Source organism: Ostrea edulis, chromosome 6, assembly GCF_947568905.1.
Source record: "Ostrea edulis chromosome 6, xbOstEdul1.1, whole genome shotgun sequence".
Classification (NCBI taxonomy): Eukaryota; Metazoa; Mollusca; class Bivalvia; order Ostreida; family Ostreidae; genus Ostrea; species Ostrea edulis.
Window position 1 is genome coordinate 63853743 of NC_079169.1, and position 23283 is coordinate 63877025.

At 35.4% G+C, this 23283-nt stretch overlaps 1 protein-coding gene across 1 annotated transcript in view; it reads left to right on the plus strand.

Annotated features, from left to right (window-relative positions):
• LOC125683110 (uncharacterized) overlaps window positions 1-23283 on the plus strand; it is a 103465-nt gene that overhangs the window by 78154 nt on the left and 2028 nt on the right. The window contains exons 35-54 of the mRNA XM_048923912.2: window positions 480-646; window positions 1093-1242; window positions 3381-3500; window positions 3744-3869; window positions 4616-4833; window positions 5018-5125; window positions 9404-9574; window positions 10592-10768; window positions 13422-13593; window positions 14208-14419; window positions 14949-15126; window positions 15463-15576; window positions 15788-15910; window positions 15998-16093; window positions 17727-17785; window positions 18635-18752; window positions 19979-20089; window positions 21169-21294; window positions 22274-22438; window positions 22519-22740. Coding sequence (XP_048779869.2) covers window positions 480-646; window positions 1093-1242; window positions 3381-3500; window positions 3744-3869; window positions 4616-4833; window positions 5018-5125; window positions 9404-9574; window positions 10592-10768; window positions 13422-13593; window positions 14208-14419; window positions 14949-15126; window positions 15463-15576; window positions 15788-15910; window positions 15998-16093; window positions 17727-17785; window positions 18635-18752; window positions 19979-20089; window positions 21169-21294; window positions 22274-22438; window positions 22519-22740 — 2933 coding nt within the window. The remainder of the gene's footprint in view (window positions 1-479; window positions 647-1092; window positions 1243-3380; window positions 3501-3743; window positions 3870-4615; window positions 4834-5017; window positions 5126-9403; window positions 9575-10591; window positions 10769-13421; window positions 13594-14207; window positions 14420-14948; window positions 15127-15462; window positions 15577-15787; window positions 15911-15997; window positions 16094-17726; window positions 17786-18634; window positions 18753-19978; window positions 20090-21168; window positions 21295-22273; window positions 22439-22518; window positions 22741-23283) is intronic.

Consider the following 23283-nt stretch of genomic DNA (forward strand, 5'->3'; position numbering starts at 1 on the left):
CCGGTCAGTAATATATAGAGACAGGCTGTCTAGAAGCCGGTCAGTAATAGAGACAGGCTGTCTAGAAGCCAGTCAGTAATAGAGACAGGCTGTCTAGAAGCTGGTCAGTAATAGAGACAGGCTGTCTAGAAGCCGGTCAGTAATAGAGACAAGCTGTCTAGAAGCCGGTCAGTAATGGAGACAGGCTGTCTCAGCACCAAGACCCAGACAGTTCTTTGAAAGGGGTAGAAAGAAGGCATATGTTTACCACAGCCCCACTAACAAGGTTAAATAGGTCAAATGTATTTATATGTGTTTGATATTTATGTTGTGATCATCCCATCTGATTGGTTGATGCTCTTAAACTTGGAATATGCATTACTGATAGTGAAAGTGTGGGAACTTTCAAGCACATATGTTGGACAGTTGTATTCCACCACATTTTACCCTACATTTACATTTTATATCACTCCACTGTAAAGTTCCCTTTCTACTGACAGGAAGTGTAACTGTGACGCAGCAGAGCTCCAGTGGCGCCGTGACGGTGGAGTGATCAATAGCACCAGTAAACTCCCCATAAAGACCCTCAACTTCCAGGACAGTGAGCGAGACGGTGCCAAGGGCGTCATTACCCTCGGAAAAATCTACTGCTCAAATGTTGACTTTGGTAAGATATTTCAGTAGATATGGAAATTCTAGAGTAAATTTTTAAGACAACTAAAGCAAATCTGTTAGGTTGGCATTTTTAAGATTTTATGTTTCCAATTCTAAACATTTGGGGCATAGGGCATGTTTGTATGTTTTTTATGTCTAAAAATTTTATCCTTAATCTTATATATAACTTTTATAAAAGGTAGAGGATTCAGGTCTGATTTCCTGAAAGGTCAAGATGGAAGCTTTTTGGCTGATCAACTTGTTAATATCCAAGTTCAAATTGACCGCCTTAAAACTAGCCATATTCGGAGCATAGTGTTTTGCTAACATTTAGTTTTTTATGCAGGCTACATGCAAATTCAGAAATGCTTCTCTTGTGGTAGTTTTCTCTCCAATGATCTTGGAATGTATCATTTTTACATTTGGTAAAACAAAATGTACATGTATGATTGTTTTCAGATCTGAATGAATGTAAGATGGACTTTGATGATTGTGACCCCAATGCTGTATGCATCAACAAGTATGGATCATTTGGTTGTAAATGTAAAGCTGGTTACAATGGTTATCCAGAACAACCCGGTCAGTGGGCAAATGGACGCAACTGTTTTGGTAAGGAATTTTGATCATACCCGTTCTCTGAAGGAGAAAGATGCTGTATTTGTTTGCCCAACCATCTGACACTTTTTTTTGGGCTCATGTGGTTTAGAAATTATAACACCACCAGATGAAACTCAGTTAAAATATTCATAGAATATTATTATTTATTTCAATGTTCAATTTGTTATGTGCAAGAAATATGAATGCCTTTTAAAATAATGATATGTAAAACCCTTTTTAAATGAAAGAATTGAAATTAATGCATTTTCATGTTGCATTTAAATACTCATTAACCAGTTCATTAGGCTGTTCAAAATTAATTCTACGTTTAACGTCACCTCAAAACTTCAAAACCTACGAGGGAGGGAGGAAAAAAATAAACAAACAAAAATTTTAAACAAATGTGTATTTATTGAAAATCACCTATTCAGTGACCCAAAAATCAACAATTTCAAATAGACATCACCCAATTTAGTGACCAAAAACGTAATATGTCAAATTAAACACATTGTGGGATTTGATTTTCAAGTCCAGGTCAATTTTTGCGTTTTCCCAGCAAAGACTTTTTCCTTAATCTGGGTTTGTATCCCTTCTGCGAACACACAATGCAGATTGGGTGAGCAGAGTAGTGGCTTGCGATAATATCAGGTGGTACATCCAATGGATTTTCATCACCACAAACATAGCAAACTAAAGGAAAACTTTTCCTTTTGTGGAAATAGTTGCTAGACACATGTGACTCAGTTACAATTAAAATTATGATGACAATATTTCATACATTTTTATAATGACAACATCTTCAAGTTTAAAATATGCTTTACTTTGTTTTGTGTTGATTTTTTAAAATACAATTTTGAAAGGAAGATGCTAATCTGGTGTACCACAACTAAAAGATCAGGATTGTACCTTCACATCTACAAATACAAGGCAGGATTCCGATAGTTTAGGACGCCCTCAAATAAATTGATTAAATAATTACAGTTTTCTTTTTAGTGCTTTTAATTTTATGATTAAATGCTTTGTACAAAGTAATTATCAATCAGCAAGTTCTGTATTTCCAATCGTAGTACAAACTGTCATGAAATAGTACATCGGAACTCTTCACTGTTGAGAAGGTAAATATGAAATGTGATAGGGAGTTAATAGGATGTCTAAGACGAAAAGTTGAAGCGAACAAGGAATTGCTTAACCCATTTTAATCGCAAAAAGCGGCTGAATTTCAGGCAAGATTTCCCGAATTACTTTGTGTGACACTGGTCTGACATTCGGAAGAGGCGTCAGTCCAAATATCCAGCCTCGACGAATCTCGCTGAGATTAGTTCGGTTCAAACCATCTTTGTACGTTTTCTTTACTTTAATAGTGGCATATACTTCCATTTTCTTCATTTAAGGGCCTCTGATTAAATTTTTCAGTGCGTTTTCCTCTTACACGGGATGTAGAATTAAGTCGCTAAATGAAAAACCAAACCTGAACGACTACTTCAAATCCGGATTTCTTTGTTTTTTCAAAACGGCAATTTCGCCGAAACCTACGCGCGCGGGTGACGTTAAACGTAGAATTAACTTTAGACAGCCTTAGGATGTCTCGAGTGTCTCAGTTACACCAGGAACTGAGCAAATTTTTGTAGAACAGGTTTTTGTGTGGTAGTTTTTCGATGAGAAGATACATATATGTCGCAGTGTATAGCAGCCTGAGATTAAATGGTTTTAATAATTGTAAAACATTTAAATATCAACTTGATGTTGCTCAGTGGGTATACACGCATTTTATACTTTCTTCAAAAACCGAGGAAATTTATTCTGGATTACATGTATGGCATCATATACAAATATGCATGCATCATATGGTATATTAATTGATCACAAACTTAGCCACTCTTGTGTGATTTTTTTTAGTAGATTGCTTGTACTTAGTATGTAGCTTAAATGAGATACAGTACTGTTTGACTGTTGTCAAATCACACAATCTCAAGATTAAAATGAAGTGATTTTGTACACCTAAAATTACACCTACAAGTATTCAAGGCTTGGCATAAACAAGTGTGCTGTCTTTTTACCCATCATAGATGTTGTTGCAGATTGCCTGATCATTGCAGTGAGGTCGGAAATTCTCCATTCAAATGCATTCATATTGAATCTTTCTTTTTCAGATGATGATGAATGTGCTCTTCTGAGATGTCCTCATTCAGCAATTTGTACAAACACTATTGGTTCCTTTACCTGTGTCTGTAAGCCTGGTTACCTCCAGACATCCCCCACCACTTGTCAGGGTAGGTAGTCTTCCAGTTTTGAAATCAGGTTCAAGGGAAATAATTTGGTGTTGAAAATGTCCCAAGATCATACAAAAAATTAATTTCCACTCAATGTTGAATCAAGATATCAATTGCTTTATTTTGAGTATCTGATATATGGGGATACTTAGATGTAATGTACAATGGTGAAATAGTTCATTGTATGTAGGAAGAGCTATGATGTAAAATGAGAGTAACATTTTGTTCTGCATACCTTTCCAGACATCAATGAATGTTCAGACCCCAGTCTCAACGACTGTGACCCCAACGCTAAATGTTACAATTTGGAGGGAACTTTTGAGTGCCGCTGTAAGCGTGGATTCAGAGGAGATGGGAGAAGTTGTGAATGTAAGTCTTCTCAAATTTAACTGTATCAATAAACAAACTACTTAGTTTCTTATGTTAAATTAGAAACTCGACAGAAACATAAAATAATGTATACAATATTATAAACTGAAAGTGCTACATATTGGACCTTTGTTATTTCAGTTTGAAGTGTTATATTCGTATTACGCCTTATGAAAATATATATAAATGAAGGTTACATTCAAGCTTTTAGGGTCTATGGATTTATTTCTCCTTGTCAGATTTATTACATTTGTATTTCATAATACTCTATCTAAACGATCTTACTCCGATGAATTTTTCAGCTAGACATGGTTTTCGTAAACATTCATTTGATTCATCACTACTTATTCATATTTATTCACATAGATATTATTTTCGTGCAAGCTACTCTTACCCCTCAAAAAATGCAAAAGCAAATATAATGTTATTTGTTTTAATAGCCTTATTTATGTTGCTACATGTAAGTCTTGTATTTATTGTTAAGCCTTGTTTATGTTGCTACATGTAAGTCTTGTATTTATTGTAGCCTTGTTTATGTTGCTACATGTAAGTCTTGTATTTATTGTAGCCTTATTTATGTTGCTACATGTAAGTCTTGTATTTATTGTAGCCTTGTTTATGTTGCTACATGTAAGTCTTGTATTTATTGTAGCCTTGTTTATGTTGCTACATGTAAGTCTTATATTTGTAATTCAGCTGTCGGTCTGTGTTCCTGCTTGTTTATGTTGTAAGTCTTGTATTTGTAGCCGTCGGTCTGTGTTCCTGCTTTGGGGATCCTCACTGTATCTCCTTTGATCAGAAGTGGTTGCACTTCCAGGGAGATTGTCAATACATCATGTCTAAGGATGGATGTCATGGTACCACCCCAACATACCAAGTCCTGACCACCCACTGGAACCAGGACCGCCCCAACACAAAGCATGTGTCCTGGGTCAAATCTGTCACTGTCATACTGCCAGGATATGTATGAACACATTTTGAATTTCAGAAATTGTGTTTAATTGTGTGTTACTAAGAGATGCTTTAACAGATCTTTGAAATGCATGAAACAGCATTTATTTATAGTAGTAAAGGTTTGAGCCCGACACTGGATTTTCTTGCGTGTGTATTAGTTTCTGTGTTAAGCTACATGTAACTCCTGTTCACAGACAGTGGAGCTGTTGCAGAACCATGAAGTGCGAGTAAATCAGCTAAAGAGAACCCCGCCCTATAAACAGGAAGGCCGATTACTCATCAGAAGATTTGGAAACTGGGTGGTTAGTAGCCTGTCATTATTTCACATGGAAATAACAATACTCTGGATTGATGCGATACAGTTTTGCATGCATAGAACATTTTCTGTCACTGTAGAAAAATAATGATTAAGTATATGATTGTTTTAAATTCTATTTTATTTAATACAGTACACGACACGAGTTTTATGCGTGTTCCACGCAACGCGGTGGAACAAATTTGCCCCAAACACGGTGGACCTTTAAAATTGTCGGCACCTTTGAAGTCCTATTTTTCCGCGCGAGCTAGACATTGAAGTCCACGGAGGATCTCCGTGGATGCCACCGCGCATCTCCATGGATGTCACCTGTACCTCCGTCGATGCCACCGTGTACCTCCGTGTGATAAAACAAAGAAATAATTTCCAAAATGATTCACCCAAAAAACCTTTTCGCTTGGCCAGCATACATGCCTTCACCCCATTACTTATATAGAAATTAGCTATAAATCATTCAATTCTTGTAATTGTTGTTTAATGATATGTTGGTGTTTTCGGTTCATATCCGTATGTAGACTTCCCTGCAGACGTTCACACCTTTTTATGAAATGCCCAAATTCTCGACATCCTGTATATAAACACCTGTGTTATTCCTACCACTCGTCGGTACATTGTTTCACGGCACGTGCAGCACAATTTCACCAAATAAAAGAAGGGTCATGAACAACGACAATCACATGACAGTAATTTCAATTTGATAAACAGCAGTTCAAAGAAATGTGTACCATAAGCAATAGTTTATTTTTACGTAAGGTTTTCATTGTAATTAGGAATATGTGATTAAGGTCAGCTATATACATGTACATGTTTACATTGGATATGAATTTCATTATGTACTCAACTGTGAAGCAATGTGAGCAAAGAATCAAATTTTTATCACTTAAACAAATAAATATTAAAACTATCTTTACTTTTAAACAAACCTTTAGAAAACTCCGTACTTTCATTAGGAAAATTTCATTAGAATGCCCATACTTCACATTAATAATAACACGTTTTTTTTTCTAACTTGATAAATACTTTATTACACGCATGTATTATTTACTAAATGTATATATAACAGCTTTTTGTCTTTATATTTTTATATACCATTGCATAATGGTGATGAGATCCAATAAATTGAATTGAGTACATGTAGTCTTGAAATATCACAAAGTAAAGAGTTGACAACGATTGAAATAAAAATGCAGACGTTTTCTCGTTTATTCAGTAACTCAATAACTTGCGCGTCTTCTGAATGAAAGTTGTAAAACAAACGTACTAGGTTTTGGGCAGTTATAACATAATACGGGGGTAAAATTCATCTAATCTCCGCTAGCAATGGGTTTTGAGTCAACTGTGCCTTCGTGCACGAATAATCTTGGCTAACGAAGATGAAACAAAAAAAACCCCTATTTTTTATGATTACCAATGCTCTCTCTCTCTCTCTCTCTCTCTCTCTCTCTCTCTCTCTCTCTCTCTCTCAATATCTAATGCATCTAAAGATTAAATTAAAGATTTTAATAATCGATAGCGTATATGAATAAAAGCAAATAATCGTTAAGTCATTTCTGTTTATATATTAGTTGGTTTTTTTTCATGAACTAGTTGCATTTGACACCGAGGATTTACATCCTTAAATATTGATTACAAGCACGTAGAATCGGAGAGGGTGTACTTTGAAAACTTGAAAGGTTTTCGTAATCGGACAATTTAAGCACCATTTTTGTGGTTATTTTATTGCTTGTCAAGAAATTTACACAACTTAACCGGCAACATACCCCTTCTGATACATTGAAAAATATAATTAATATTAGCACGGGGCTCTATAAAGTTCAATCTGCAGTTTGGTCATACTTCGTCATTCAATAACTTATTCAAAATAAAAAAAAATGTTTGTCGGGTTAGCGGTACTATGATGTATGACTATAACAATGACCTGTGTATAACTTGTACATTCCATGCAAATTCGAAGGGGTTTTCGCCTCAGTAGAACAATGGGAGTCAGCTAATCCGTGTATTTGAAATCAACAGAAGTGCTTAGCTTCTTGCGGAAAGTGTGAAATATATTGGGTCGGCGTAAGATACCCGTGATCTTAGACTAGATCTGATATCGCGCCGACCCAATATATTTCACACTTTTCATGAGAAGTCAAAACCCAAACTAGCTAACCGTAATTTAGTTATACTGTGAGAGAGACCCTAGGAATTTGCATGGTATATACTTATTATACAAAAATCATTGCATTATCCAGACACTCCCGATGAACATTTTTTTTTATGAAAACCTCTATCAAAGTTCATCGAACATAAATCTCGGTCAAATGTAATTAACTCGGGATTTTAAAAATAAATCATTCGATGGTTTGTATTTTTGCTTCTATTAATTACGTAATAAATTAATTCCAATTTGTTAATCATCGACAATGCTCTAATTTCTATATTGGATAAAGTTATATTTGTCAAGATGCATATCAACACAATATGATGGAGGTAATTATGTTAAACAGCGCATTTGTCACACACACAGAGAGAGAGAGAGAGAGAGAGAGAGAGAGAGAGAGAGAGCACATCGGTAATTATTAAATATCCCTATCACATGTTGTACATGTATGTTTTTCATTTACTGAATATACTAATTCGCTTTCAAAACAGGAATTGCCTGCAAGTACACATTATTTAAACATAGAATTTTTAGAATATTTTAATGAAGAAAGAAGACTAAAAGAAAAAAGTCAAAACCAGGTTTTCTTAAAAGCATAATATATAGTGTTTGGTATCGTTGGAATCGGCTCAATATGCTGAAAAACAATATAAGTATCGGGGGGGGGGGGGGGGATATTGACATTTTTTCTTTTCTTAAAATTCCACCCTTATCTTGATTATTTGGCCTGCGGCACATTTTCACATCTCCTGCAAGGCGCCCGTGGCCAGAACAAAGCTCTTAGCAGCTGTGTGTATTCGCAAATAACACACACTGTGGAACACGGAGGACACGGTGTATCTCCGTGGATTTTCCTCCGTGGTCTTTCCACGGTGGGGTGTATAAAACTCGTGTCGTGTACTGTAAATGCATATTAAGTTAGCTTTGATGAATGGAATGCTGAATTCTTGTGTATACATTGTCGGTGTCTGCTGGTAGAAAAGCGTTCCACGCAGGGATAGGGAATGCTGGGACAGTAGTAACAGATATACACTGTGCCTAGATTACATTATTAGATTTAAGAATATGAAATATGTCCAGGACTATATAGCCAAAATGACTGGACACTGAAGATACTAGGAACTGAAACTGCTAGGTTCTTATCTTTTTCTGAGGACAATATAACCATAAATTCTTATCATTATGACTATGGAAAAAGGTGTCACATGTACTGTTTTGAACCCTTTGTAAATCCCCTCTCCTCTTGCAATGAATTGTGAGAGAGGATATAGTACAGAATCGTTTGTGTGTGTGACACTGAGCTTGTAGACACTCTACAGGCCACATTTTTAGGTTACCTGAGTAAACTCAGGTGACCTATTGCAATTGGTTGTCTTCCATCGTCATCCATCTTGCGATAACAATTGAACATTTTTAACTTCTTAATAACTACCATTCCAATTCTTTTCAAATTTGGTATGAAGCATCATTGGGATAAGGGGGACATAAATTGTAAATTTCAGGACTCCAGCACCCCTGTGGCCATAGGGGCTAGGCAAAAACTGCCCAAACTTGACCAATTTTCAAAAATCTTCTTCTCAAGAACCACACACGTGTAAGGAAAACTAAATGCATAGTGATGTAGTGCAGGGAGGCCTCTACCAAAACTGTAAATTTCATGATCCCTGGGGTAGGAGTTCTGACCCCAGGGACATTCAGGTGACCGATAAGGCCTGTGGGCCTTTTGTTGTTCAATTGATTTGATACTTCGCATATAGCTTTGTTGTCAAGGTCATTGTAAGGAGACATACCCTGCCTTGCAGAACTCTTGTTTCCTATCTGTTTTATTATACTACAGTTGTCCCCTCCTGGCTATGCAAACCAGATGTTTCATTACTGTTATTTCATGCTACTATGCTGAAAAGGACATTTTGAAAACTTGTGATCCAAGTCAGCTAAGTAACAATGTGATGTGTAAAATATGTGATTTCAAAAGAGAACTCATACCCCTCTCCCAAATAAAACCAGCAATTTAGCAGTGTGTCTTCCTATACAGTGTACAGGCCATTGGATTTTTTTAAAGGATAGGGAGGCAAGTTTAAAAAAAAAAATTCCAATTTTTTTTTTAATCATTTTAAATAGGAGGTGTACAGTGAGTTGGGAGTGCAGGTGAACTGGGATGGGTTCCAAGCAGTTGAGATTCAGGTGACTAAGAGCTACCAGAACCAGACCTGTGGCCTGTGTGGGGACTACAATCAAAATCCAGAAGACGACTGGAGGCTGGGACCAGAGTGTGATGTCACAGGGGAAATTGTAGGTATTCTAGAATGGAAATCGTCAAAATAATAAAATGGTAGGGGTATATAGTGTTACTCCTTTCCATCTGTGCTTTTTCTGCTGTTCTTGTTGATAATGATGTTTATCTCTTTTTATTGATGATTTACATAAGAAGTTTCATGATTTATCTATTTTCACCAAAGTTGTTGCCCATATAGACTTTGAAAATTTCTAATTATTTGCTGTTTTCTGGACTTTCTTTTGCCGTGCTTGTAGATAATAAGCTGATATTTGGCTCTTTATATTGATGACTTATGGATCAAAATCTTAATCATTCATTGTGAGGCCCAACTTGTCCTTCCATGTCCTTTGAAAAGCTAATGTAATTCAATTCTTATCACTGCTGACTAGGGCTGAAACGATACGCCCCTTTCACGATACGATACATATTGCAATACTTATGTCACAATTCAATACTTTCAATACAATACAATTTACAGAAGAAACCAATAATAACATTGAAGAAGAAATTAATTATCAAGATTCAAAATCATAATTTTAAAAGCAAAACTGTCAAACGGTGAGATGCCTGTTCGCTGTAGTTTAAGACTGATAACTAGTTTATTATTATTATTTTCGTCAACCTCAAGGCAAACAACAGTTTGAACATTATTCAACACTATTTTGTCCCTCATGCAGGTAGAAATAATATATACAGGCCGAGACTGATGTATTTTACTGAACCCATTTGTATTAAATGTATCGAACCGAAAATCGAGGCAATGAATCGAACATTGAATCAAGCATTTATATTGAACAGTATCGATATTTCGGTGAATCGTTTCAGCCCTACTGCTGACTGAAGAAAATAAAAACACCAATGTGATATTCTATTTTTGTTTCATTTGCACACAATGCTATTGTCACATTCTTGGACTTTCATATATTTCAAACTTGAATGCGGCAGTGCCTGAGAAACTATTGATTAATTTTTTGGCCTTAAATGAAACAAGTCAGGAATATGGAACTTTAAAATTGTCAAATCTATTGTAGACCACAAACTTCAATAAGTTTGGTAACTCTTATGTGGTGAAGAATTATGTTGACAACAACCCAAAATGTAATTATGACTGTCTTACCCCACCTGAGGAACCGGAGTGTAAGAAGACAGACAAAGAAATAGCAGAGTACTACTGTAATCAAGTGTTTGACCTCAATGGGAAACTGAGGGTAAGTTCATTTCAAGTAAAAATACGATGATTCTTTTTTTGTAGAAGAAGGGTAATGATTTTATATTGTTTAACGTCCCTCTCGAGAATATTTCACTCGTATGGAGACGTCACTACTGCCGGTGAGGGGCTGCAAAATTTAGGCCTATGGTCGGCGCTTATGGCCTTTGAGCAGGAAGGGATCGTTATTGTGCCACACCTGCTGTGACACGGGGCCTCTGTTTTTGCAGTCTCATCCAAAGGACCGCCCCATTTAGTTGCCTTTACAACAAACAAGGGGTACTGAGGACCTATTCTAACCCAGATCCCCTCAGGACTAAAAAAGAAAGGGGTATTAAAAAGCTCTATTGTAGTATATATTCTGCCTTATTTGCCCGCAGAAACAGAAACACTGTGGAGCGTCACCCTTGGCTAGCGAAGATGACATAGTTGTAGATTCAATTTTTGTACAAATCATGGTCCCTGGGGGTAAGATGGGTCTACAATAGGGTATCAAAGTTTTACATGGTGATATATATGAAAATTCTTTCAAAATGTTCTCAAGAACAACAGGACCATGATTAGTCATGTTAACATGCAAGCATCTTCAAGTAGTGCATTCAAGTTTGTTCAAATTGTGGCTCTCTGGAGTAGGGTGCGGCCACAATAGGGGATCAAAGTTTTACTTGGGTATATATAGTGGAAAATCTTCATCTCAACAACTGCAGAACCATGATTAGTCATATTGATACGCAAGTATCTTAAGGTAGTTCAAATTCAAGTTTGTTCAATTCAGCGGGTAGGTTGGAGCCATAATAAGGGATCAAATTTTTTTTTTCAAGAGTAGTTGACTCGCACTAAATTAGATCCAAATACAAATCTTCCCAAGTCATGTGGATTCAAGTTTAGTTCTTTTTTGCCCCTCTTGTGGCTAAAGTTGGGGGCATATTCTTTGTCCTGTCTGTTTGTCTGTCTTTAACCTTGCTCATAACATTTTAATCTTGAGTGATGGGGTTCTCATATTTCATATGCTTTCATAACTTGCATATAGATTCTCAGAATGTAATACGTTATGGAGTATTAATAGGGATAAAGACTCCCAACTGGCAGTGACAATATGACTGAGAGAGAGAGGGGGGGGGGGGGGGGCATGTTTTTACAAGTTGTGTATTTCATTAATATGATGAACTATGATAAGATAAGAATTACCATAAAGATACAGTGTGGATACCATATATAGATCTTATGTCCCCCACCCCACCCCCATGTGAATTAAAAATAGACCTACTCCCACCTATGTGAAATCCTCATGTGAATTAGATGTACCATACACTGGCATACAGGACTATTTGGAGATGTTTGAATAAAAGTATATGAATACCATCTGTGGACATATAAATCTTTTTATGCATTATTTACCAAAAAGATTCGGGTGCCAATACACGCTTCTCAATCCTCAGAAGTGCCCAACTTGTTAAATTATGGCAATTCACAAGATGTGGATTTTGATTAATGATAATTTAACTACAGTAATTACAAAATGTAGTTAAGCATTTTCAATATATGGTGCCAATGGATCGCCTTCAAGGCTGAAGAATTTAGATAAATTTCTGTTGTTAATGATACAACTGGTACTAGAGGGGTAGAGAGTAAGAAACCATTTAACAATAGATTCCCCAAAATTGAATCACCTGAGTGCCTTTACAATCAAATCCCATTCCAATGAATCAAATGCTTTTTCAAAATCTAATAATAATAACAATCCTGACTGATTTTGCCTTTTTAGATAATCTATCAAATCATACAAAAAACCGAGTGTTTTCACCAATAAACCGTCCCTTTATAAAACTCTTCAGAGTGTCACTAATGATAATTGTTAGTACTTTCTTTATACAATTTGCTATAGATCCAGAGCCAATTTTGTAATCAACATTTAATGATGAAATGGGTTGCCAATTTTTTTAATTATACTTTCATGTAAAATACTCAAACCTGATTGGTCGAGAAACATTTGAAAAAACATATTGTTACCCTCTGAGAACATAAAACACGAGCCCCAGGGTGATAGTATCTAGCAACGGGTAACAGTACTTGACAACGGGTGATATTATAAAAAATTATCACATGCGTCAATTTCATGCACATACGGTTTGCCGTAGATTGTTAGACGACGTCATTTGAGCGTTTGTAAAAAATGGGAATATCCGCATCGATATATGAAATATCGCATGACAGTGATTGATCAAATGTCAACAGACGTAAGTTTTCTGCTTTCCTCTTTACGTAACATTCAGTATAATAAAACAAATATTGCATGTAGTTGAGGGTAACATTGAAATTTTCACCCCTTGAGAAACCATTGTCAACCTCGGCTACGCCTCGGTTGACAAAGGTTTTCTCGGGGTGAAAATTTTCAATGTTGCCCTCAACTACATGCAATATTTATATAATACATAGCGTCCATTTTTTTCCTCTTTGGGAATACAAGTTATTGCACCTTGGGGTTGAAACTGGGACAAATTTCCAATCTGGTATCCCTCATTTAATGAACGATTCACAAACGCAGCACCGTCTTTCCAGAAAAATTTGTAAAACTCAACTACAAAACCGGGGGAACCTGGTTAATTTTTATTTTTCATTTCTCCCATTTACTAGTTTAATGTATCTAATTACAGTCGTGTCTGACTAGGATGGAACCAGCTGACTTGGAGCAGTACAGGACTTCTTGCGTATATGATGTATGCTGGGTTAGTGACAACATCTGTAAGATTGCCAGTCAGATGGTCAAGGATTGTCAGAACAATTACGGCCTGAACCTTACAGACTGGCGTTCTCCTAAACTTTGTGGTGAGTAGAAACACACGCAAACAGCGTTCTAATTATTCAACCAATTTCATTGTTCTGCAATTATTCAACCAATTTCATTGTTCTGCATAACGTTTTAATTCATGTATGTAAAGTTATATTTATTTGTGGCATAGTAGTAAGTATTATTTGAGAAAATGTGCATTATATGCATCCAAAGTCTGAGGACAAAAGAAAACATTCAGAGTAATGTGTTGGGTATTTTCACTTTGCTTTCCTTTATCTTTAAATAGCACAATGGAGCAGTTATTATAGTGTTTTATTTTATTCTGAATTTATTTTTTGTGACTAAATTTCCATTTAAACCAATTTTTGGTCTGGTGCATTTCAATCTGTGTGCACTGCCAGCGATATGCTTCATATAATCCATGTTTCTTGTAAAATGTCCACAGCGGGTTAAATTTTTCAGAAGCAGTCACTTAACTGAAAAGAGTTATTCAATGTTTATATCTAGACAAAACCTCCACATTCATGTGTCATTGTATGTGACATGCAGGAATCCTGTATTATTCAGAGAGAGAAAAACTTTCTTTGAATCCGACATTGAGGCAAGCTACATAATTTAAGACTTACATGTTGTGTATTATTTGTTACAGATCCAACTTGTGAAGAAAACATGGAGTATCTGCCCTGTGCTAAGTCTGATCGCATGAAGACCTGTGCGGTGGTGATGGGGACGTCAGTATCGCTGCCTACCCAGGATCTGTGTCAGGAGGGATGTTACTGTAAGGAGGGAATGGTGCTAGATGGGGACCGATGTGTTGATGAGAAAGACTGTGGCTGTAACTACAAAGGGGAATACTACACGGTAGGTGGATCCAGGAATTTATACAATTTATCATTTCAGATTTGTAGTTTATACATTATTCATTAGCAAATGAAACAATTTTCAGTCACAATTCAATTCTTTGGGGTTCAATATGTTAGGTTTGATTTACATCGTATTTTTCTCCCTTTGTTGATCAAGATTGGAACCCAGTGAAATCTGATTAACATATTCAAATAAATGGCAGGCATTATGAACAACAAAATTTATTCTTGGCAGAAAAGATCTAGTAAATGCTTTGTCCCCTGAAGATATACCACATGTTGTTCAAAGTTAAGATAAACACCCATTTGATAATGGATATTTTAAATGTATCAAAAAGAATTTAACTGTGGCAAATTATTGATATGAATTGTTTCATGAGGTTGACCTATTGTTTCACTCCTAAATTGTTTGTGTAATCATGTGTTAGTTTTCATAACAGGAAAATGCAGTATATGCTGTCTTTAAAAGTTTTCTTTTTGGAATATTATAGAGCTGTAACTTTTAGTATTTATTTTCTTTTACACAGGCAGGACAGGCACTGGTTCCCGAGGGCTGTACAGTTAGCATGGTGTGTAATGAGAACACCAAGAAGTTCGACTCCAACCCATTGAAATGTCACACAGACGCCACCTGTAAATACAAAGACGGTATCTATGGCTGCCACTGTAACTACATGTATCGGGGAGATGGACAGAACTGCACATGTAAGTGAGAATCAAACATCACGGACTAGGTTATAACATCGATAACAGAAAACAGACACTAATGTACGGAAACACTGTCGGTAAATTTCTGTTGAAAACTTGTCATAGTCCATGAACTTGGCACTGCATACTACATGTAAAACATGATTATAGCTAATGATGCAGGGAAGTCTAAACTGCAGCAAGTTCCTCATGACTAAATCTTTATTGTCAATTATAATGAAATTTCATTGCATTAATTTTGTATAGTCGGGTGTTCACATTGATGCAGTTATTTTGGAGAAGAAAGTTTAAGTAGCTGTTATGTGATGAAGTGTGTGTATATCTGTGTGACAGATGACCCGTGTGGTAACGAGCCTTGTGGTGACGATCAGACCTGTGTGGTTACGAGTACGGGTTTTGTGTGCGAGTGCAAGATGGGCTACCAAGGGGACTGTAACAACTGTGAAGGTGAGTTTGTGGCAAATAGAAACTCTGATTAATGAATTTTCCACACCTCAACTGAATTGTACATGTAAGACGATATTTTCTTACCTTTATATTTGTGCAAGCATTCTGTCGTAAGAATCAATGTGTGGCTGTGAGTTGCGTCTTTGAAATATTCTCCACTTTCATTTGGGTTTATTGTTAGAGGTGTTGTAGATTTATCTCTTGTCGGTAGATATTGATGAGTGCGCGACAAAAACACACGAATGTCCAGACAATTCCCGCTGTATCAACACACCCGGATCCTATCGATGTGACTGCTGGTCGGGGTTCACTAAGATAGGAGAAGTATGTGAAGGTAAGAATGCACTTCGAGTTGAACACTGGAAATGTTTTGACTGTGCTATTACAGAATTTTACATTGGTGACATGTAAATCGTTACAGATATAGATGAGTGTGAAATCTCTAGCCTGAATAAGTGTAACTCCTCCACTAAATGTTTTAACCGCCCAGGAGGTTACCACTGTGAGCCCTGTGACGGTAAGTTTTCAGTTTTATCCACGGTTAATTAGCCTTCTCCTGACGGGGAGGCACTCCATCCTCCCAACTTTCCTCTCTTTATGTTATGTCTTTTCTTCAATAAGATATGGTTATTGTGAACCACCAGGGCCAGCAGAAAACAGCTCATTATAAACAAACTTCATGATATCCAATTAAATTTTCATTATTTTCTTCTTATAAGGGAATAAATATCACTTCACAATATTTGCTTTAAGCATGTTTTACTGTACATGTTTGTTAAATTATTTATGGTGGGGAAAAAAATAAACTTTAGTTATATGACTTGCATACCAAGGAGAGAACATTTTTTGTCATCCATAGAATGTTTGCTTTGCATTTTTCAAACAGTTTGTTAATGTGGCGTATACAATGTACTTACTGTATTATGTAGATTAAAATGCTTTGGGGGGGGGGGGGGTCTTGATTAGTAAATGTTGGTTAATAGGAGAGGTCATAGTCTGTAAACAGCAGTTAAAACTATACCAAGTATTTCATATCAATTGCTGACACATTCATACAGTAAATAAGCATTTATATATTAATTGTGAAAATTCATCGATTTAATTGATTTAAATTAGGGATGAAAGAATGTGTGTATTACCTAATGAATTGCCTAATTATAATTGCTATTGAAAAATTCCAAGAGTTTTAATATTTTAGGAAAGAAACTACACATTATCTGCCGTGCTGAACACCCATGTGCTGGGTTGGACTAAAACTCCATAACCTAAAGCAATAAATCAGAATAAAGTATAATATGAATTACACCTTGTTCAATTTGAAAAAATTGCATTAAGATATATTTTGATTACAGGGAAATAATAATGTAAGAAATTTTTTGCCCTTCAAATTATTGTATCACATGTTGAGGTCAGTTCACTTTATCCACTAATTTTGCCCACAGGGCATAAAACAAACATGCATGGGTGCAGACTGCTTTTTATGCAATAATGTTGACTCAAAAAGTTGCAGTCACAAATCTCTATGCATCAGTGTATTTGAGTGCATCATGATTTCCGTCTTCTGTGGGTCTATTGGAACACATTCTGTTTTCTACTGGGCTGAAATTTCTGTTATATTTTGCAGTGATACTCTATGAGAAACTTGCCTTTAGTAAACTTCTACATTTTTAAACATACTGTATTTCTTATTGCTTTTTAACTTTTCCAAAGATGTTAGAAATAGCCTGTTCATTTAACCCTTACCATGAAAAAATATTGTAGACGTACATGTATTTAATTCCACAAAGTCATAATTTCGCAGATAATCATTTTTGATTTTGATCGGTGGGTATGAAGTTCCATTAAGTTGCATGTAGCCTGCATGAAATTAGCTTACATATTTTATATCCGCGGGTATTAAATTATGTGGAGTTTTCATGACCGCTGACTTGGCAGAAATAAAAACAGCACATAAAAATGTACGTTTACAGTATGCTGAAAGGTAAAGAAATGATGCAATTTTGCATGGATATATTTGTAAGTTTTCTTCTTCATTGGGACTTAGATTGGTCAGTATGGGCAAAGCCAGTATTTAGAGGAAAAAAGTATTGGTCCGATATACATGTATATGGTAATAGTAAATGTATTTGTATTTTCACTCCCAATTTCAGATGCATCTGATGTGAAATGTTGTGCTTGTTTTGGTTATCGATGCAAGAAACCAGGAAAAGTAAGTTGATACCTTTCATGGAGTTTTTCAAAAATGATATTTGTCATAAAATGTTTCTTATAACAACTAGATTACTGAAATTGGCAAATAGCTTTTAGTACAGTACATCATACTCCGAACAGAGGATAAAGAAAGTGAAAAGAGAAACTATGTTTACAGTGTATCTGCTGCTTCATTTCTTTTTGTATTGATTTATGGTGTACTGTAGACCATTTCTATTTTCGTGTAGATACAATGATATTTCAAAGGCATAGGGTCTCTCTTTTATCTCAAAAATGACATCACAATATTTTGCAAGAAGAACTCTAAAAAACAAATTTGTAGTATTAATTATGAGTTATCTATAGCTGCAGCGCTTTGAAATTGAAGTCATTTTGACGTTTTAGCCCTATATAAATTTTTGTTAGGAGGACAATATATTAAACTGGTACCCCGCTGATTGGTGGCTACACACAAACATGAGAGTTGAGAAATCAACAGGGTACCAGTTTAGGCAAATGAGAACAGGGGATTATTTTGTAATTACTATCATATCCAATGTGTTTGTAAACATTCTGAAGAACTTTGTGTGATTTTCTAGTTATGATCTTAAATTTCGCTACTTTTTTGGAACATGCAAAATTTCACCAATATCGTAGACCCTATGCCTTTAATTCACAGAACAAAACTTGCGCAAATCATTAATTATTGCTTGAATCTTCTATATGTAAAAGTTTATTCACAAGAACTAAATTTTCAGGAATAGCAAGTCTTTGAAATTACATGTAAGTGGTGTTCTTGCGAATAAAATGTGATTTATAGTAGTTGAGAATGTTCATGTCTTGAATTTGATTTGCAATATTACTTTAGGTTTGTGGAACGGATGGCAAGACGTACAATTCGGAGAAAGATCTTATTGTTGAGGCTTGTGAAACAGGAAAAACTGGATATAGTGGACTCAGAGTGGACTATAAAGGACCCTGTATAGGTAATTAGGTTTTCCAAACGAATGACCACATTATCAGTTTTTGCAGCAGGTTAGTCTTTTTCCAAAACACTATTGATCTCGCGTGATTAGATGTGAGATGCACCTATTAATGATGGTTTTGAATGCTGGGTAACAATGATCCAACTATTAAACCAAAGGATAAGCATATCCATTCCTAAGGGACTGTAACTTCTGTGTATTTCAAACTAACATGGATTATTCTCATTACAACTGCATAAAGCCCTTTTGTTAAATATATGTAAAATATGTGATTCCATTCCAATTTACTTAAACCTTATTATTAAAGTTCATCCTAGTATGAAAGTTCCTTAAATTAAGGTGTTCAATGGATAATGATCATATATCATATCTAATAAATGGAAGGTGTGATTTTTGCTATCATGATACATATCATTTTGAAGGGTCTATCAAATAAAAATAATCCACCTTAGATATTTACAAAATTTAATTACTGCTTAATTTATTTCACCTTGAAGAGGAATAGGAAGATCATGTTTTATCAAATAATTTTTTTTTAGCAATTGTATATTCATACAAAGCTAACACCTAAAAAGTATCAAGTACAAAAAGGTTAGCATCTGATCATTTACCATTCATGTAAATTGGGTCTATTTCACTTGCATCATTATTCAACAATGAACATTTATCTTGATTTAAGTCAATCAACATTGTTCAATCTAGATCTCCTTGCATTAGACATTGAATACCTTAATCTGACACATACAACATACTTGTTTGAATACTTTATCATATAATACATACATCTTTTATTAGTATCATAATTATCTAATTATATATGGTATATCATATAGTCCTATTGTATATCATACATACTATGTGTAATTACTGGTAGTCCCCTACCAACAGAGGCTTGCACTCCATCTGTCTGTCACTTTGTCAAATCAGTTTTCTGCACTTTTTTCATCTTGTTTGCTGATATTTTTGTGATATATTTGGTACATGACAAGTTACAGATCACATTTGTTCTGGTCCATTGATTTTTTTGCTGAGTTATGACCCTTGGACTTAGAAAATTAATACAAATATTCAGTTTTCCATCCATTTTTTTAATCATGCTTCACGCAGCATATGTTTAATTGATATTTGGTACATTGCTTTACCATGACAAGTTCCTGACTTATATCAAGGTGATCGAGATAGTTTTCCCACCATACGTTTATCATTCATTACAATTTTTCTATCAGACGCCTGTCAGGACCAATGTCCTGTGTGGCAGAGGTGCCGTCTGGACGATAACGGAAAGCCGACCTGTGAATGTGATGAGTGTGCTCCTGAGGAATCACAGCCCGAGAGTCGTAAGTTGTGCATTGAATATTGACTGTTGTAAATTGCATAGGGAAAACTTGAAAGCTACATATAGGAACTGGGTCTGTACAAACCATGAAAAGTGCTTCAATTTTGGCCCAGTTTTTAAAACATGGCCTTTAGGGTTCTTGAAAAAAAATTATACTGGGACCTGAGGAAATTCTGCAAAAGAAACTTTGCTAAGAAATTCTGAAAATTGTAAGTTGCATTGGGAAAACTTGAATGTTGAAAGTTAAGTAGGGAAATTTTGAAAGATTAAATATCCGTAAGGACATCCAGCGAGCTGAAAGTACATATGCATGTACAAGTATACTGTATATTGAAATTTGTCTATTCTTTCTCTGTTTTTTAATGTCATAATATGTGTCCATTTGTGGTATTCCTTTGTTAAACAGACCAAAAGAAAATGTCTTTAATAAATATTTCTAATGAAGTTTTTAGTAGGTCAAAGGTTGTAATGTTAGACACAGATCAAAACATATAAAGAAAAAATATACGATATCTCATAAACTTTTATAAGATATCTTATAAAGGATATAAGATATCTCATGAACTTTAGAAGATATCTTTTAAAATTCATGAGATATCTTTAAAGAGAAATAAATGTAAAAACGGCGTGCCATACTGCCCCTTTACTTCATCTTAAGCAATCATCTCAAACACACAATTAGATTTTTAAAAGCATGCTCTTTCAGAGTAATATCGACAGAAATCCTTAGTCAAAGCATTCTAAAGTGATATTAATTCAGCATATCGTACATTTAGGTCAGATTCAGAAGATCTCTGGTAATGTTTCTGGGCCTCTGCATCATTGTGGTATACAACAGTTGGCTCATTTGCCTGTTTGTCTCCAATGCATATATAAGTTATAGATAACCGTTTTAAAAGCTTCACAAGACTTGAGGCTTCACAGGATTTGAACATGTGAAATAGTTAATAATTTTTTATGTATTGTTGTTATTGACTGTTTGAAGTATTTTCCCAATCATACAGTATATGATAAAGATCCAGTAGATTCTTACAGAACTGTCTTGAATATATTCTGTACATGTATGTTTTGTGTCTCCAGCAAAAGTCTGCAGCAACATGTTGGATCTCTACCCCAATATGTGTGTGTTTAAGAAGGTTATGTGTTTGCTGGACTTGGAACATGTGCCACTGAATATAACAACACCATGTGATGACAAATCAGGAGGTAGGCTCAACTTAGAACTCCATCCATTGAATGGTTATAACTGGAACGTTTTACCAAAATTTGAGCTGCTTTTCCAGATGTTTATGGAGAGAATTTTGCCCCATAATTCAAGGGTATAATATGGTTTTTGGTCTACGTTTGTCCACAGAAACTTTAACCTTGGCCATATACCTTTTGAATGAATGGTGATTATAGGGATTTCATGTGTGTATTCCTTGTGACAAGATCTTTCATTTCATACCAAAGCTGACCTTGAGTTTGGCCATACAAGGGCATCAATGTTTTAACATCTTACTGGTATTTCATATATCTAGTGCTGAAGTAATTTTTTTTATTTTGTGTAGTTTTTATTAATTTTTTCATTTAAAAGTCTTAACCAAATCACAAAGATGTTGAAAATTTCCTCACCAACCACAGAATTGATTATCCCCTTGCAAACCACAGAGATAATTATCCCCTTGCAAACCGCAGAGTAATTATCACCACAAACTCTAGAGATAATTATTCCCTCAGAGGGGATTATAGTACTTAAACCAAGGGTGTGAGTGTGGATTAGTTAGGGAGTGCATTTGTAGCATCAATATGATATTAACATTCTCAACAGCAAGGGAATAGCTTTGTGGTAATTTTGTTTCATTTACTATTAATTTGAAAATGTTCCAAAGTTTCCCTTTATCTGTCTTGTATAATTTCCTTTTTAAAAACAAATTTAGTACTCCTACAATTCTCAAACTAATATGTGAGCATCTCCGGGAAATGTAGAGACTAATACACTGTATGTGAGCTTGGAAATGTAGAATAATGCAAGCTGTTGACTGTTGGTTTCTTGTTTCAATGAGCCTTAGTATGAAAACAGTGTTGGCAGTCACATCATTTAATAATATGTAGCTTGATGCATTTTCACGATAAGATTATGAACAATAATATTTTGCTATGAAATAAAAGCTTTGAATTTGATCATGCATTTTCATATTGACAGAGCCAGTGACATCAGAGTGGAGCCCGTGGAGCACTTGTAGTGTCAGCTGTGGGGTGGGAGACCAGAAAAGGACCCGTACACCAAACCGCAATTTTGATGCCTTCCTAGCAGACAAATATCCCCTGGTGGATGTCAAGAAGTGTTACAAAGATCCGTGTCCTGATGGTACTTAGCTTGTTGGTGAAATATCGTTACATTTCATTTCAACTTTTCTGGGTACAATTTTAATGTAACTATTCTATCAGGTCCTTGCTACGACTTCAACTGTACTGTGTCATCGGAGGAGTGTGTGGTGATTGCAGACACTGCAAAATGTGAATGTCCCGAGTGTAGCGGCCTAGAAGAGGACAGTGTGTGTGCAAGGGTGGGAACGGAGAAAATTACTTACAAGAACCCGTGTGAGGCCCAAAGAGAGGCTTGTAACCAGAGTCTACCCCTGGAGATCCTCAACGTGGGAGAATGTGGAGGTAATACTAATGCAAGGAAATATGTATTGTGTGTAGTGCAAGTTATACGCGAGATTTACCAGGTGCTTCTATCTCTGATGTTAGAGTCCTGTTGGTTTGTCTGTCACAATTATTTCTTTAGACATAGGTAGATTTTCACAAAGTTATATTCCATCATGTATAAGTGTACAAATACCTTTTAAATTAACAATTTTCTGATTTGTCATTTTAGAGTTGTGGAATTGAATTTGTCTTGAAAGTGTAATCAATTATAATAACTTGAAAATTCAGAGTGTCGTATGGATTCTATTTTTAAAACAATGCACAACATATAAAGGCAACAGTTAGAGTGAAACTTCTCCAAACCGGCCCCTCAAAAATCAGTCCTCCCTGAATATCGGCTGATTTTTAAAGTTCCAATAGAAATCTTCACATTTCCTTACAAAGAAATTATTGGTCCAAGAGCTGGCCTGTTTAGAGAAATTTCACTGTACTATGTTTTTGATTTAAATGATTTGGAGTTTCACCTTCTCATATCTACAGAAATTAAATTTTAAAAACTGG